General features: G+C 38.5%; 1 protein-coding gene across 1 annotated transcript in view; it reads right to left on the reverse strand.

The window, feature by feature from the left end:
• Positions 1-19,383, reverse strand: part of NSUN7 (NOP2/Sun RNA methyltransferase family member 7) — a 64,087-nt gene that overhangs the window by 42,514 nt on the left and 2,190 nt on the right. Inside the window, exons 3-4 of the mRNA XM_027103104.1 lie at positions 6,741-6,799; positions 5,910-6,040 (exon numbers count right to left, since the gene is read on the reverse strand). Of these exons, the coding sequence (XP_026958905.1) occupies positions 5,910-6,040; positions 6,741-6,799 (190 nt within the window). The remainder of the gene's footprint in view (positions 1-5,909; positions 6,041-6,740; positions 6,800-19,383) is intronic.

Below are 19,383 nucleotides of genomic sequence, written 5' to 3' on the forward strand. Positions count from 1 at the left end.
ATAGAATGGTTGCAAAGATAATTTTGAATGTATTTAAAGTTAAGTTATTCAAGAAATGATAATGATTAATATGCTTATTCTTTTTTTTTTTTTTTTTTGGCTGTGTCATGTCTTAGTTGAGGCACACGGGATCTGCATTAAGGTATGCGGGATCTTTCGTTGAGGCACGGCTTCTCTCTAGTTGTGGCGTGCGGGTTTTCTCTTCTCTAGTTGTGGCGTGTGAGCTCCAGAGCGTGTGCGCTCTTTAGTTGTGGCACGCGGGCTTAGTTGCCCCGCGGCATGTGGGATCTTAGTTCCCCGACCAGGGATCGAACCCGTGTCCCCTGCAGTGGAAGGTGGATTCTTTACCACTGGACCACCAGGAAAGTCCAATATGCTCATTTTTTTATTACTAGTATTAATCAAGTACTGTTATCAGACCTGAGCTATAAAGATTAAAAGATAGTTTCTACCCTTAAGTAATTTACAATTAGGTGGTAAAACAGACATATAAACAAATAATTATAGCTCAACATGGTTAATGTTATAAGATACATAGATAAAGAAGAGAGTAAATGTATTGGAAGAAGAACAAAATCAGCCTAAAGGGACTTCCAAGAGGAGAAACCTGAACTATTAAAGGAGGAGCAAGAATTTTCCAGACCACAAGAAGAGAAAAGACATACAGACAGAGGGCAGAGTACCGTAAAAAATGGAGGTGTTAAACAGCAAAGCATATTTACAGAGCAATGTTTCCATTTAGAGCAGAAACCTACAGGTTTCTATTCTAAGCACCACTTCCCTTCTGGGAATAGAAACTTCCCCTCTTACGAAAAATGTTCCTGTCCTCCATCCGTTCATATAATTTTCTTGGGAGGTGTTCCTAACTGACTCTGTCTCCTTGACCACAGTTGATTGGGAGAGGATGAGCACTTGACCCAAACCAGAGTCAAGTGAATTTTTGTGTGTAGCAACCGAGAGTCAAGCCAGTCTTTCTACTTTTCGTGCTGTGTACGATGTAAAGCTCCTGAGTAGTCAGCAGCCAAGTTTCCCATTCTATGAACAGAAGAAAAGATCCAAGAATGAAGGTAAAGCACACAAAGAGGCAGAGACTAGAGTCGAAGAGAGCCCCGATGATACTTGAGCCACAGGATTTAGTTAGTAGAAGCGTAGCCACATCAATGTCTTTCCTGCAAGTCTCATTGTTCAATTCTTCCGTGTGATACCTTATAGTAAAATTTCTCTTTTGTCTAATCTAGTTTGAGTTGGAGTCCTGTGTGTTGTCAAAAAAGAATCCTACCTAATACAAAAAAGGTTTTACTCCGTTTTGGCTTCAAATTTTCAGAAATTTTATCTAACAATGAACAAAATATTTCAAGTTTTTTTTGTTGTTGTTAGTTTGTTTTGCTTTTTGTTTTTGTTTTGTTTTGTTTTGGCCACACCACATGGCTTGTGGAATCTTAGTTCCCTGACCAGGGACTAAACCCAGGCCCTCCGCAGTGAAAGTGCCAAGTCCTAACCACTGGACTGCCAAGGAATTCCCAAAATATCTCAAGTTTTGGAGTGCCATTAGTAATGCCTAACACAAAAGAAATATGGTTCTCTTTAAATATAAATTGAATATTTTCTTAATGCCAAAGGATAATCTTCAGTGAACTGTTTGAATTTCCCATACAAATATAAAATCAGACATCATACTGACAACTGTTTCAGAATATTCACTAAGTAAGTGAAATGGGCTAAGAGTTTCCAAAGAAGGGGTGGAGAGAATATGAGAGACAAAAACCCATGAACAAGTGTTTAGGAAGCATTTCAGCAAATGAGAAACCCTGGAGCATTATGTGAATGAGAAAACTGAGGAATAGAAGAAAAGGGATATATCCAAGCAAAAGTGATTTATCCCAAAAATCCATGGATGGTTTTAACATTCATAAATCATTCAATGTGAATTACCTTACCACATTAATAGAATAAAGGAGAAAAAGGGCTTCCCTGGTGGCGCAGTGGTTTAGAGTCCACCTGCCGATGCAGGGGACGTGGGTTCGTGCCCCAGTACAGGAGGATCCCGCGTGCCACGGAGCAGCTGGGCCCATGGGCCATGGCCGCTGGGCCTGCGCGTCCAGAGCCTGTGCTCCGCAACAGGAGAGGCCACAGCGGTGAGAGGCCCGCGTACCACCCCCCCCAAAAAAAAGGAGAAAAAAATGATCATTTCAGATGCTCATCCCAAAACTCTGATCTCTGTTTTCTTACTTTAGTAAGACTACAGTTTTCCTCTTGAGATCCTCCTTCCTGCACTGCAGTTGGAAAGTACCTGTAGGTATATAGCCAGGACTATTCTAGGACTCACCTCATTTGTCTTCATTCTCTCAAGGATCAAAATTCTGTGCTGCTTTTTGTCTAATGTCCAAAATATTTGCCTCATATATTTTGTCCATCTAGTTGTTTACAGGAGGAATATAGCTTGATCCTAGATACTCTGTCATGACTATATAATCACTTTTTTAAAATATCACTTTACCTGCCATGTGGAACAGATTGTGAAAAAGTAAGAGTTACAGACAGGGAAGGAGGACTACTATTGCAGTAGTCCAAGTGACCCATTATAGTGGCTTGGATTTGAACAGCAGGAGTGGAAATGGAAACAAGTAGACACATTCAGCATGTTTTCCAATTGGAGTTACAGAACTTGATGTATTAGGTGTGGTATGGGCACCGGGGAGGGGAGGAAAGAGGAATCAAGGATGATATCTAAGAAGCTGGTGGTGCCTTAATTGTAATGGGGAAGGTTTCAGGACAGTTTTGGGTGGTTTGGGAGGATGGACCACTAAGTCTTTCTTCTCCTGCCTCTCTACTCTTTCACTGCCCATTCCCCAATTCTGCCTCTCCAAAGCCCAACAAATTATTTGGCAGAATCAGATTCTTGGGCTAGTGTAAGGCGGGGGGGAGTAAGAAAGGAAGAACCTGTGGTCTCCTTTTATTTAACCCAGTCACATAGTATTTAAAATATAGTTGCATTTTGTACAAGGAATGAGTTCTTAAAGAACTTGCATATGTCAAAAATGATAATAGGTGTCATCTTGGATTATATCTCTAAGGCTATGAACAAATGAAGAAAAAGATACAAGTTGGACTAATAAGAACCTACTGTATAAAAAAATAAATAAAAGAAAAAATTTAAAAAAAGATACAAGTTGGTAGAGTGATAAAACACAAGGATCTCTGGAAGAGACAATAACAACAAAGATCAAACAATTTTCATAAGGAGGAAATAATTCTCATTCAATTTCTTGCTAAATAATTACTTCTATCACCTCTTAAAATTAGTCTTAATCTTCTTGGTAGAAGCATAACTAAAGTATACTTCAAGCTTACAATGATTCTATTTCCCTGGGGACAACAGTGCCCAGCCCCAAGCCACAGATGATCTACAGATGTTGGCCGCTACCATTCTGTCTCAGTTCAGAATTCTGCTCCACTGGCTATGGGGGATTGGCCCAGGGGAATGCACCTGACCTACATGGAGCCAATCAAATTCCCAGGGGAGGGATTATAATTTAGAATTGGGGTTAGAGACAATAAGTTAGTCTAAGTGAAGAAACTAACATACAACTGTAACAAGTAAGCTCAAGACGTGAAGTGCAATAGTAGGGTTTTCTCCATGTAGACTAGAGAAGCAGAGAAGGCAGATCTGCAGAGGAAAAGAATGAAGCAGATATTGAGAGAAGCAGAGTTAAAAAGATAAAGAGACAAAGCAGCAGAGATAAAGGTCCTAACATCTTTCCAGCTCCTGCTTTCATCCTCTTCCTGATTCTCTGAGTTGCATGAGACATTCCAATACCTTTATAAGAACATTTTCCATTTTGCTCAGCCTAACTGAAGATGGCTTCTATTACTTGAAAGCTGAGACTCTTGATTAAAACCCTTTAGTGTTATCTTTATACATGTATTTTCTCAGCATGATTTTTATCATTATACATGGATTTTTTTCAGTGTTATCTTTATATAAGTATACTGCACTACTGTTCTCTGCAATTCAATCACTAAATACACGCATTTCTCCTATAGCATATTATGAATTGAGTATAGCATGAATTGGGTATGAAATAACTTATTAATGTGGGAATAAGATCTGCATTATATGAAGCTCTATTGGTTTGGGTAGGGGGAAAAACTGCACTGACAGCTTCTCGCCCTGACAAGAATGCAACCAGATGTGTGTCAAGGCAGGAGGTAGCATGGTATGCATTATGGGGAAAGAGAAAACTCTGGAGAATCAGGAACCTAAGACAGTAATATCTTCTGGTTCCTCTGGCCTCCTGAGCCATGACCTTTGCTTGTCCTATTTCCTGCCTGGCTTGCTAACATTCTCAGCTAAAAATCTGCTGCTCATGAAACCACAGTCTGGTCTTTCTTACTTGGTTGGAGCCCTGTGGCTTTCCTAACCTCAGCTCTCATTATGCTCACTGAGACTAAGTTGAGACTTCCATGAACATCTCCTGAGTCCTGACCAACTCAAACAGAAACTGACAGCAGCTCAGGAAAGCTGAAACTCAGAGCCTGTCCCAGAGCATACTGCCCCACCAACTTTTCTCTGATGTATCTGCGCCCATCGTGGGTGCCCATCCTCAGAGGCAGGTTGCCCGGTACTGGTATGGGTGAAGTAGTTGTCCAGAAACCTGTGCAGTAATCAGGGACAAGATCCTTACTTACCTAACACAGAGGGTACATACATCTGATTGCTTTTGCTTTTCTCCATCTCCAAATTTCTCATGGCTACAAATGACATGAGATGTGACTATGTCATATCTTTCATCTTCTAGAGTACTTTAGCCACCACTCACTATCTTAAGTGGAAGGAGTAGTAGCATATAAATGCTTAAATCCTGGGCTCTAGAGTCAGCATTCCTGAATGTGTATTCTGGCTACTCCCCTTTCTAGCTCTATGGCATTAGGCAGGGTCCTTTAACATGTCTGTGCCTCAGTTTTCCCATGTGTAAAAATACAGGTTGGTAACAATATCTACCTCAAAGAGTTGTTATGTAAAGAGCTTCTTATAACAATGATTTATACATATTAAGTGTTCAATAAAGGTAAGTTATTACTATAACTCCATTATGTGAGTCCTCTGGTCTCAACCTTCAATACTGTAAGTGAAACTGCTTGAGTTTCCCATAATAATATAACATGACATATGACAACTGTTGCAGATTATTCACCTGGTAAAAATCTTCCTACAAGATTGCTGTTGTTGCTATATTGTGCTTTCTATTAAGGTTCAACGATGTAATAACAAAAGCCCTAACAACAGTAGCATTTAACACTGATTGACTATCTACTAAGTGCCTGACTCTAAGCTCAGCATTTTATATAGTTTATTTACTTCTTCCAACCACCTTTTTAGGTAGATGCTATTATTATCCCCATACTAGGTTTCTGTTGATATTTAGGATAAAAGGAAAACAAATTTAAAACATGTTAGTTTTGTTCTTAACTACTAACATGAAGTTGTAGATTTTTTTTTTCAACTTGGAAGAGTGATAGGTTCTTATCTACTGTTGGAATTTTCTTGTTTGATGCATGTTAGATTTTTTTTAAAGAGCTATAAACAAAGCCAGGTAAACAAATAATAGCAGTTTCAAATGAAGTGTAACTTAAGTACGTGCTAAAAATTGTCAGGAATTTTTCATCATTTTCCAAATACTTACAAGTTGGATCTTACAATTCAAGCTTTGAAAAACAACTTGAATTTAAGCAGAATATTTACCCTGTTCAAGATTTGTTTGTAAAGGAACTCAAGAAACTTATGAACTTTTATATTTTTTCTCTATAAAATTTTAACAGTTATCTACACATTATATTGTATACAATTTCACCAGTGAAAATACCAATAATGATTTCATATAAAACACTGTTTTCACCTTTACAATTACCTGTTAAGAAGGTTCTCTACTTCTAGAACTTCCGCTACAGACTCTTCATTATCAGAAATGAGACGAGCTTGAAATTTTCTATCTTGGAAATCATACAGCATCACAATGATAAGACTGTTCAAATGATCTGGCTACCAAGGGGAAACACACATACAGAAAAGCATACAAACAATATCTAATAGCAATATTTTCCATTCCATTGTTTTTCATAAGAGAGCAGTCATAAAAATATGACTATTTTTACATAGTCTGGTTGAATTGGGAGATAGAAGAGGACTGCAAAGGGACTTCCCTGGTAGCACAGTGGTTAAGAATCCACCTGCCAATGCAGGGGACACAGGTTGAACCTTGGTCTGGGAAGATCCCACATGCCGCGGAGCAACTAAGCCCGTGCACAACTACTAAAGCACGCACTCCTAGAGCCCGTGCTCCACAACAAGAGAAGCCACCGCAATGAGAAGCCCACGCACCGCAACAAAGAGTAGCCCCCGCTTGCTGCAACTACAGTGCCCGTGCACAGCAACAAAGACCCAACGCAGCCAAAAATAAATAAATACATACATACATACATAAAAAAAAAAAAGAAAAGGACTGCAAACTAGAAAAAAAATCCAATAAAAAATAAACCTTTCAAAAAGGACAATTTTGGGCAGATTCATCAAAATGAAAGGAGTAGGATCTATATTAGAAGCCTTAGAAGTATGAGAGTTAAGGACGTGTTCTGAAGAAGTCTCAGCATTAAACAAACTAGTTATTTAAATCTGAAGGCTTTTTAGTAGTTTCTAATTAACAACCACAAGACAAGTAATTATGTAAAAGTTATACACTTACTATTATGGTGCTTGGGAAGATATAGCTGTCTATTAACATAGTTTCCAAAATATCTTGAACTACAAGACAAGGAAAATGTCTGTTACTGAAAACTCCAAAGCTGAAAATGAAAATTTTGGAATCAAAATACACTTTGGACAATGCTATAAAATACTTTTACTTTCATATCTAAAACATACCTAATTCTTGATAAAGACTCAAATTACAATGACATGATGAAATATTTGTAATCTTTATGAATCCTGGACCCCTGTGACTCAGGCTCCACACGGAATCACAGTCAAAGGAGCGTTATCTGAATAGCTGAAGTAGTAATAAAGGAATTCCAATCTTTAATTTATATCCCTTGAAAAACATTAAAGAGGATCTAATTTATAATGTCTTATCCTCTTTATGTTGGATATTGTTGGATTCAATTTGCTAATATTTTATTATACAGGGCACATGAGTCTCCTTTTGTTATAACTACTTAACTATATATATATATATATATCATATTACAAATGCTTTAATAAACATAGATTTTTGTTCTATGTTTATGTTCATGAAGGATATTTGTCTATAATTTTTTTCATAATATCTTTGTCAATGTTGGTATCAGGATTTAAACTCTGGAAGAGTTTGTGTTAAATTGGTGTTATTTCTTACTTAAATATTTGGTAGAACTCACTAGTGACGATACTGATAAGATGACATTTAATCTAAGTCCCAAATGACAAGGAGTTAGCCATGTAAAGATCCGGAAGAAGAGAGCATTCCAGGCAGAGGGATAATTGCAGAGGTACTAAATGAAAACACATGAACACATTTTAAAACCTCCACAGGGCACACGAGTGTTCTTCTGTTATAACTACTTAAGTATATATATCATATAACAAATGCTTTAATCAGTTAACAGGGAGCTAAGACAGCTTCAATTCATTCAACATTTATGGAACATCTCCTATATACACAATACACACTGAATTTCAGTTTTTATCTGGGGGATGGGAAAACTAAAAAAGAACTGACAAACTTGGGAGCACAGACTCCAGTTTTCATAGGAAATCTTTCAGGTATCATTACCCATATTTTAGCCACCAATTGTGGCTGTATTGTACAAGGCAATATCCCCATTTCACTTACAAGGAAAATGAAGTTTACAGTTTCACACCCTTAGTACTCACAAACCAATTCCTATCTACTTCACAGTTTCTCAGCATGAGTCCCAATTTTTGTCACAGAAAATATACTTGTCATAAGAATGAAGGACTTCTGGGCTTCCCTGGTGGCGCAGTGGTTGAGAGTCCGCCTGCCAATGCAGGGGACACACGTTTGTGCCCCCGTCCGGGAGGATCCCACATGCCGCAGAGCGGCTGGGCCCATGAGCCATGGCCGCTGGGCCTGTGCGTCCGGAGCCTGTGCTCCGCAATGGGAGAGGCCACAACAGTGAGAGGCCCGCATACCGCAAAAAAAAAAAAAAAAAAAAAAAGAATGAAGGACTTCTAAGATAGCACACCTGCATAGGCTATAGAACTTTGAGCAATGGAGTTGCTGGACTCCTAAAAATAGGAGCAGTAGAATGAAGGAAAAGAAGACAGAACATGATTTTGCCAACACTGCATTTTTTTCCTAGGGCTCCTGTCAAAACTGACAATCTCCGGGCTGTCTCTAATATTGTGCAGAATGCATTGCCTTTATATATCTATAGTTTACAGAACATTCTCACATAGCAATATCAACATTAATTATGTATGCTCTAGATAGTGCTTTCTATGTGCTAGACACTGTTCTAAATGCTTTCCATATATTAATTCATTTAACCCTCACAACCCTATGAATTAGGTACCATTATTATCCCATTTTATAAAGTAGGAAATGAGGCACTGACTGGTTAAGTAATATTTTCATAGTCACACAGCAAGAGTCAGATCAGGGACTCAACCCCAGGCAGTCTGGCACCCAAGTGCACGCTCCTCACCACATTATGCTGCCTATCCTCTACTCACTCTTACAACAAACCATACTGGCTAAATAAAACATACTGCTAATGACTGATGTGGGTTATCAGGACTTATTTGAAGATAGCAAACCTCACCTATCCTAGTTCAGCACAATAGCTCCAATTATCCCTAGTGCCCCACTAATTAAAGCCTCTTCTCTTTAGTGTGCTGAAGGGAACTCTTAATCCTCATTCCTCATGTTTCCAATGCAGAAGGCCTTCCCTAGAGAAACACCCTTGGACTCTCTCCCTACCCCTTACTTATCACTCCATGTGAAAAGAAAATTGAATTTATTTAATTAGTGAATTTGGAAGAATGAACAGGGGCATATATCACTCCCTCCCCCTTCCAGTCTTTGTCTGCCAGTGTTTCTGCAGGAGGTGGGCATGCATTCCAGACTGCTCTTTGCCACACGCCTTGCATGAGTTGGGTGGAGGGATCTGCAATTCTTCAGCTGTGTCTGGATTAGACGGGAAGTTCTAATTCAGGAATAAAGTATTTGCAAGCCTGTTTGACTGAAGATCTAAAGCCATGTCGCCGGACATCTTTTTTTTTTTTCCTCTCCGTGGGTTCCAAACTCAAGTGTAAAAGGAAGAGTGCTATTTATTGGATCCCTAAAACTCACACAGTCTGTCTGATCATCCCTCCCATTCTGGAAGAAAGATGGAAGATATTTCTTCTTTTGACTCTCCCCTAGGTTCTCCTTCTCTATTTTTACTGTGTCCATAGAGTTTCCTTCAAATGATCCACTTTATATAATTCACTTCTACAACTTTCATTTCAAGGATGCCAAGGCTGAGGGGGATCAAGAAGGTGGAGTAGGAAGATGTGGAGCTCACCTCTCCCCCAAAAGAGTTCAAAATTACTTCTACTCCCTGGGGAGTAAGCAGGTCGAACCACAATCTGGGCATCCCAGTCCTGGAGTCCAGCGTAGAGGAGACAGGCCCCCTTGTCTGCTGAGAAATCCACTGGGACAGACAGAGGGCTGGAGAAGCCTAGGCTCTACACGTGAGGAGTGACCACATGCTGGCTTGCTGAGAACCAGGGCAAAGAGAGCCTTGCACTGGCAACTGCCGCCTTGCCCCACTTCCCAATCCAAAGGGGCGAACACCCTGGCCCCATTCACTCCACACCACAGCCGGGCATGAAATCTGGGCAGAGACTCAGTGTAGCTGCATAGAGACAGACCGGGCACCTGGGCTGTGATCCGGGTGGAGCCACAGCGGCCACTGTCAGCATGCATGTGAGGTAGCGCCACAGGAGCCTGCAGTGGCTAAGTGCTGAATCTTGGGCATATAGGCCCTAGGAGAGAACTCAATCTAGCTACCGCAGAGATAGCTGGGAGGTCCTGGGGCATGGTGTGAATGGAATGGTGACAACCACTGTCAGCAAGCTCAGGAGTAGCAGTGGTTAGTCTCCTAGCAAGAATACCCCAGTGTGCCCACACCACACTGCAGCTTAGCACTAGATATGGGGCAGACAGGTCCTGGGAGTCTGCCACAGAGGCAGCCCAGACCTCAGGCAGCAGCGCAGCCACCTCAATTCCTGCAGCCACAACACCCCGACCCTCAGCCCCAGCCTACTCCACACCATAGCCTTTAACTAGATCTGAGACAAAACAGAGAAAGGGACACAACCCTGGGCTGCTTCTGAGTGGAACTATGGATGCCTACACAGGCAGCACACAGGTGCTCTGTGACCATGTGGGCGTCACTTGCTTCAGAAATCACCTCCTTTGGGGCACAGCATGTACTCAAGGCCAATGGAGTCCGACTGAACCCAACCCTCAAGCCTTCCACCCCAACAGCTGGGGAGCAGACCCTGCCCCTGACAGGGCAGTGACAGCCACGGAGCAGAGAGAAAGCCCTGCCTCACATCCAGTACAGGCTCTGGACACCAGAATACCAGCCACACTCCCATCAAGGGGATAATGTCCAGCATACCCTGAGGAAAGATGCGACTGAAGTCCATACCAAAACCAGCCACTGTGCCAAAAACACTGGACACACACAATCTATGCAGGGACACTCCCACATAAAAACACCCTTCAAGACCACCGTAGATAACTGTTCCTCCTAAATTCATAGAGACAGAGAAAGTTAAGTAAAACAAAAAGGCAGAGGAACTACTCCCAATTAAAAGAACAAGAGAAATCCCCTGAAAGAACAGATAATAAAACAGAGCTCACGGGCTTCCCTGGTGGCAGTGGTTGAGAATCTGCCTGCTAATGCAGGGGACACGGGTTCGAGCCCTGGTCTGGGAGGATCTCACATGCCACGGAGCAACTAGGCCCGTGAGCCACAACTACTGAGCCTGTGCGTCTGGAGCCTGTGCTCTGCAACAAGAGAGGCCGCAATAGTGAGAGGCCCGCGCATCGTGATGAAGAGTGGACCCCGCTTGCCACAACTAGAGAAAGCCCTCGCACAGAAACGAAGACCCAACACAGCAAAAATAAATTAATTAATAAACTCCTACCCCCAACATCTTCTAAAAAAAAAAAAAGAGCTCACTAGTTTACTAGACCCTGAGTTCAAAAAGGAGATAATAAAAATTCTAACTGATTTAAGAAAGAGTATCGATAGAAATGCACATCACTGTAATGAGGAACTAGAAGCTATAAAGATGAACCAATCAAAAATAGACAATTCAATTGCTGAGATTAAAAACCAATCTAGAAGCAATGAAGAGCAGACTAAATGCCACAGAAGAATGAATAAGTGACCTGGAAGATAGCAAAATGGAAATCACTAAATCAGAAGAGCAGACAGAAAGACAACGAAAAAAAATGATATCAACATACGAGATTTATGAGATAATACAAAACGTGCCAACGGATGCCCAATAGGTGTTCCAGAAGGGAAAGAGAAAGAGAATTGAAAGTGTAATTGAAGAAATTATGGCTGAAAACTTCCCAAACCTAAACAAGGAAACAGATCTCAGGTACAGGAAGCACAGAAGGTCCCAAAAAAGATGAACCCAAAGAGACCCACACCAAGACATATCATAATTAAAATGACAATTTTATTTTATTTTATTTTATTTTATTTGGCCACACCACACCGCTTGCAGGATCTCAGTTCCCTGACCAGGGATCAAACCCGGGCCACAGCAGTGAAAGTGCCAAGTCCTAACCACTGGACCACCAGGGAATTCCCTAAAATGACATTTAAAAATAAAGAAAGGATTCTAAAGGCAGCAAGAGAAAAACAAAGAGTCAGTTACAAGGGAACCCCCATATGGCTATCAGCAGATTTCTCTGCAGAAAACTTCGCAGTCCAGAAAGGAGTGGCATTACATATTCAAAGTCCTGAAAAGGAAAACATGCAGCCTAGGATACTCTACCCAGCAAGATTATCATTTAGAACAGAAGAAGAGAAAATTTCTTAGACAAGCAAAAACTAAAAGAACTCAGCAATATTAAACCTACCCTAAAAGAAATATTGAAGGATATTCTCTAAATAGAAAAGAAGCAAGAAACTATAGGAAAGGGAAAATCACAATAGGAAAGGTAAATATATAAAAGGACAGAAGATCACTTCAGTCAGTACACAGATTAAAAAACAATCAAAAAATTGTAAAAGCAATTATAACTACAACTAACAGTAAAAAGATATGCATGAAGAAAATAGGACAGCAAAATCACAAAATGTGGGTGAGGGGAGTATAAAAATATAGATCATTTAGAATGTGTTTGAAGTTGAATGACTATCAGTTTAAAGCCAGTAGACACAGCTGTGAGTTAACATACTTGAACATACTTGAAACTACAGTATATTTTAAATTTGTGGTTACTCCATGGTAACCACAAATTTAAAATATACTGTAGTTTCACAAGAACCAAAAAGAAAGTAACTCAAGCGTACTACAAAAGAAAATTATCAAACCACAAAAGGAAAAACAAAAAGAAGAAATAAAGAACTATAAAAACAACTGAAAAACAAGGGTTAAATGGCAATAAGTACATACCTATCAATAATTACCTTAAATGTCAATGGACTAAATGCTCCAATCAAAAGACACAGCGTGGCAGATTGGATGAAGAAACAAAAACAAGAACCCTTAGTGTGCTGCCTACAAGAGACTTCCTTCAGGGTGAAAGACACACAGACTGAAAGTGAGGGGATGAAAATAGATAGTTCATGCAAATGGAAACACAAAGAAAGTGGGGGTAGCAATATTCACATCAGACAAAATAGACTTTAAAACGAAGTCCATAAAGAAAGACAAGAAGGGAATTGTATAATGATAAAGAGATCAATACAAGAAGATAATATGCTCGTTAACATATAATCCTCCAATACAGCAGCACCTAAACATATAAAAGAAACAACAACAGACATAAAGGGAGAAACTGACAATACAATAGTAGCCAACCTTAACACCCCTTTGACATCAATGGACAGATCATCCAGACAAAAAATCGGTAAGGCAACAGAGGTTCTAAATGACACAATCAGTTGAACTTAATTGATATCTACAGAATACTACATCCAAAAAAACCAGAATACAGATTCTTTTCAATGGCACATGAAATGTTCTCTAGGACAGACCACATACTAGGTCATAAAACAAGCCTCAACAAATTTAAAAGGACAGAAATTATTTGAAACATCTTATCTGACCACGACAGTATGAAACCAGAAATCAACCACAGAAAGAAAAACAGGAAAAGAATGAACACATGGAGACTAAACAACATACTACTAAGAAACCAATGGGTCAACAATGAAATAAAAGAAGAAATGAGGAAATGCCTCAAGACAAGTGAAAATGAAAACACAACCTTACAAAATCTGTGGGATGCTGCCAAAGCAGATCTAAGATGGACATTCACAATGAATCAGGCCTTCCTCAAGATACAAGAAAAATCTCAAATAAATAACCTAACCAACCACCTAAAAGAATTAGAAAAAGAAGAACAAACAAAACCTAAAGTCATCAGAAGGAAGGAAATAATAAAGATCAGAAAAGAAATAAATACAGATCAAGAAAACAACAGAGGGGGCTTCCCTGGTGACGCAGGGAAGGTTGAGAGTCTGCCTGCCGATGCAGGGGACATGGGTTCGTGCCCCAGTCCGGGAAGATCCCACATGCCGCAGAGCGGCTAGGCCTGTGAGCCATGGCTGCTAAGCCTGCGTGTCTGGAACCTGTGCTCTGCAATGGGAGAGGCCACAACAGTGAGAGGACCGCGTACTGCAAAAGAAAATAATAATAAATTTTTAAAAAAAAGTAGAAAACAACAGAGGGACTTCCCTGGTGGCACAGTGGTTAAGAATCTGCCTGCCAGTGCAGGGGACATGGGTTTGATCCCTGGTCCAGGAAGATCCCACATGCCGCAGAGCAACTAAGCCCGTATACCACAACTACTGAAGCCTGTGTGCTCCAGAGCCTGCATGCCACAACTACTGAGTCCATACGCTGCAACTACTGAAACCCATGTGCTCTAGGGCCCACATGCCGCAAGTACTGAGCCCGCGTGTGCAACTACTGAAGCCCGTGCTCCTAGAGCCCTTGCTCCGCAACAAGAGAAGGCACTGCAATGAGAAGCCCATGCACCACAACAAAGAGCAGCCCCTGCTCGCTGCAACTAGAGAAAGCCCATGTGCAACAACAAAGACCCAACACAGCCAAAAATAAATTTTAAAAAATAATAAAATAAAAAAATAAAATAAAGTAAAATAGAAAACAACAGAAAAGGTCAATAAAACCAAGAGCTGTTTTTTGGAGAAAGATAAATTCAACAAACCTCTAGCCAGGTTCAACATGAAGAAAAGAGAGAAAACCCAAATAAACAAAATAAGAAATGAAAGAGGAGAAGTAACAGCTGATACAGAAATACAAAAAAATCATAATACTATGAACAGTTATATGCCAACAAATTGGACAACCTAGAAGAAACGGACAGTTTCTAAAAACATAAGATTTACAAGAACTGAGTCCAGAAGAAACAGATAATTTGAACAGAACAATCACCAGACGTGAAATAGAATCTGTAATTTTAAAAAAAACTCCCTGCAAACAAAAGTCCAGGAGCAGACGGCTTCACTGGGGAATTCTACCAAACATACAATGAAGAAATTATACTGATCCTTCTCAAAATATTCCAAAAAATTGAAGAGAACGGAACACTGTGAAATTCATTCTATGAAGCCACCATCACTCTGATACCAAAACCAGACAAAGAAACTACAAAAAAAAGGAAATTATAGGCTAATATCTTTAATGAATATAGATGTAGAAATCTTCAAAAAAATATTAGCAAATTGAATCCAACAATACATAAAAAGGATCATACATCATGACCAAGTGGGATTCATTCCAGGGTCTTAAGGATGGTTCAACATATGCAAATCAATCAGTGTGACACACCACATTAACAAAAGGAAAGACAAAACCACAGATCATCTCAAAAGACGCAGGAAAGCATCTCATAAAATTTGACATTATTCCTAATAAAAACTCTCACCAAAGTGGGTATAGAGGGAACATATCTCAACATAATAAAAGCCACTTATGACAAACCCACAGCCAATATAATACTCAACAGTGAAAAGCTGAATGCCTTCCCACTAAATTCTGGAACAAGACAAGGATGCCCACCCTCACCACTTCTACTCAACATAGTACTGGAAGTCCTAGCCCCAACAATCAGATAAGAAAAAGAAATAAAAGGTATCCAAATTGGAAGGGAAGAGGTAAAATTTACACTATTTGGAGATGACATAATACTCTATACAGAGAATCCTAAAGTCTTCACACAAAAACTATTAGAACTAATAAATGAATTCCGCAAGGTAGTAGGATACAAGATTAATATACAGAAATCTGTTGGATTTCTTTACACTAACAATGAAAGAGAAAATTTTAAAAGTTATATCGTTTGTTGCATCATAAAAAAGAAACAAAACCCTAGGAATAAACTTAACCAAGGAGGTGAAAGACCTATACACTGAAAATTATAAAACACTGATAAAGGAAATTGAAGATGATTCAAAAAAATGAAAAGGTAGTTCATGCTCTTGGATTGGAAGAATTAATATTGCTAAAGTGAAGCACTCTATAGATTTAATGCAATCACTATCAAAATACCCATGACATTTTTCAAGAACTAGAACAAATAATCCTAAAATGGATATGGAACCACAAAAGGCCCAGAACTGCCAAAGCAATCCTAAGGCAAAAGAACAAAGCTGGCGGTATAAGCTTCCATTAGACTATACTACAAAGCTACGGTAATCAAAACAGTGTGGTATTGGCACAAAAACAGACATATAGATCAATGGAACAGTATAGAGAGCCCAGAAATAAATCCACATACCTATGGCCAACTAATCTATGACAAAGGAGGCAAGAATATACAATGGAGAAAAGACAGCCTCTTCAGCAAGTGGTGTTGGGAAAACTGGACAGCCACCTGTATCAATGAAATTACAACATTCCCTCACACCATCCATAAAAATAAGTTTGAAATGGCTTATATTACTAAATATAAGACATGACACCATAAAACTCCTAAAAGAGAACATAGGCAAAATATTCTTGGACATAAATCGTAGCAATATTTTCTTAGGTCAGTCTCCCAAGGCAACAGAAAAAGAAAGCAAAAATAAATAAATGGGACCTAATCAAACTTAAAAGCTTTGAAACAGCAAAGGAAACCATCCGCAAAACAAAAAGACAACCAATGGAATGGGAGAAAATTATCTGTAAACAATGCTACCAACAAGGGCTTCATATTCAAAATATACAAACAGCTCATACAACTCAGTACCAAAAAAACAAACAATCCAATCACAAAGTGGGCAGAAGACCTAAATAGACATTTCTCCAAAGAAGACATACAGATGGCCAACAGGCACATGAAAAGACACTCAACATCACTGATTATTACAGAAATGCAAAGCAAAACCACAACAAGCTATCACCTCACACCAGTCAGAATGACTATCATCAAAAAGTCTACACATAATAAATGCTGGAGAGGGTGTGGAGAAAAGGGAACCCTTGTACACTATTGGTGGGAATGTATATTGTTGTAGCCGCTATGGAAAACCATATGCAGGTTCCTTAATAAAACAAAAAATAGATCCATATAATCCAGCAATCCCACTCCTGGGTATATATCCAGAAAAGATGAAAACTCTAATTCAAAAAGATACACGCACTCCAATGTTCAGAGCAGCACTATTTATAATAGCCAAGACATGGAAACAACCCAAGTGTCCATCAACAGATGATTGGCTTAAGATGCGGTGTATATATATACAATGGGATGTTATTCAGCCATAAAAAAAGAATGAAATATTGCCATTTGCAGCAACATGGATGGACCTATAGAACATTATACTTAGTGAAGTAAGTCAGACAGAGAAAGACAAATACTATCTGATATCACTTATACGTAGAATCTAAAAACAATAAAAATGAATCTATACATAAAACAGAAACAGACTCACAGACGTAGAAAACAAACATGATTACTAAAGGGAAAAGGAGAGACAAATTAGGAGTATGGGATTAACAGGTACAAACTACTATACATAAAATAGATAAGCAACAAAGATTTACTGTATAGCACAGGAAACTATAGACAATATCTTGTAATAAGCTGTAATGGTATATAATCTGAAAAAAAAATAACTGAATCACTTAGCTATAACCTGAAACTAACAGAATACTGTAATTCAACTATACTTCAGTTAAAAAAAAAAAGAATGCCAAGGTCCTCTTATAATTATAAATATAGGTACATGGGGTTTTTGTATCTGTGGAAGGAGGGAAACTTGACAACCTTCATAGATGTTGTCATACATTGTTGCTGGGAGAATTAAGCACTGTCCGTAAGACTCCTTTGAGAAAGGACAATAGAAAGCTGTACCTGGTCTCTTCTGGACTTTGTCCTGTGTATATTTTTCTGGTGCTGATCTTAATCTTTATCCTTTCATTGTAGTAAACTGTAACCATGAGTATAACAGCTTTACTGAGTTCTGTGAGTCCTTCTAGTGAATCATTGAACTTGAGGGTGGTCTTGGGGATCCCTGACTACACATACTTATTCCCAAAGCCATAACCAGACCATATATTAAGTATTTGCTAGGTTTTTCACTGACAGGTTACATGATTTTGAAATGACCAAGTTAATGCCACAGCCAGTTCCTCGGACTGAGAGGGCATCAAATACTATTTACAACTAGAGAGGTTGGAGAAAGAATTAAACCAGGAATAAGATCAACAATTTCAGAAACATCTCTTTCCTCAATTTTTTTTCTTAATGGGTTGTTCATTAATTTTTTTTTAAAGAAATCGTTTCACCAGTTTTTCTTCTGTTTTAATATTTAATAGTCCTTGAAACATCCAGAGATACTTTTAAAAAATAAATTAGCTGCTAGTACTCTACTTCTTTGACATAAGTCAAACTTAATAGGAATAGCTTACTCTTCATTACCTTCTTTAACAGAAAATTGACCTTGCAGTTATTTAGCAGAGTGAGACTAGAGGTGGTCATTTCAACAAACATGATTCTGAGCCCTTTAAACCTTTAAAAGATTAATCAGAAAAATACACTCTCTGCTTTGAAATACCTTATACACAAAGGACATCAACAAAAGGGCAAATAATAAAACTGGAAAACATAAAACACAACCAAAAAAATACACTTAACATTTGTATAGATTTTTTTCTTCATACTTCCTTAAAAAGATATGGTAATATGATTCAATTATCTGTTCACAAATTCACAAACAAAAGAGACCATTACCCAAGCGCTCTTAATTTGTACATTAATCTTTTCAGCTTTACTGCTCCTATAAAACCTTAGAGAAGAAATCCTCAGTTTTCTTTCCTGAACCATGATTCCCTGAACCTATACTGTATAAGCGAGATGTGAGTCTACAAAATATTACATGTGAAAGTATTGATAGAACACTGATAATACAAAAGACAAAAATGAAATGCATAAGAGTCTCCAATATTTTAAAGCAAAATATCAGGTTCTTAATTATCTTGGAAACCCACTGAACTTAGGAATTCTAGTTTTATTCCATTTGAACATTAGAAATTATTCAGATGATAATTTAAAGCAAGATATTATTATCATTAAGAAGAAAGTAATAGTTGTACCAAGTAAACAACCAAAGCCATCTCATCTTAGAATTTGAACTTATAAAAATGAACATTTCAAGGAAAAGTAGGTTTATAAATGTCTATGACAATAATTTATCTAAATGGGAATTTCTAGGTTATTAAAAAATGTCAGTTACAAGACCCTTTCATAAAACACAAATATAGATCAAGAGAAAGAAAAAGATAATCTACCATACACATCACTATAGCATGACCATCTAGTCAATGCATTAATTTTACAAAGAATAATTTCAGGCTTTTATAATTGATTTCTAAAGGTAAGTTTCAATATTCTTATCGGGGAAAAAAAATTGTCTATAATAGAATTTTGGCATTACCATTAAAATATCAACTAATCAACATAAATGCCTAGTCTGCATTTCACTGCTGCAAGGAGAAAATGTTCAAATGTTCACCTGACTCATGATTTAAAGTACAACACTCTGGTTGGTCTTTAAATCTGCATTTTAAAAAGGAAGAGGAGGGAAGGGATGAAATAGAATCTGAAAGATTAAACTGGAGGAGGGAAAAATGGCTAA

The sequence above is a fragment of the Aethalodelphis obliquidens genome, unplaced genomic scaffold, assembly GCF_003676395.1.
Source record: "Aethalodelphis obliquidens isolate GAN/ISIS:26980383/991018 unplaced genomic scaffold, ASM367639v1 scaffold6, whole genome shotgun sequence".
Lineage (NCBI taxonomy): Eukaryota > Metazoa > Chordata > Mammalia > Artiodactyla > Delphinidae > Aethalodelphis > Aethalodelphis obliquidens.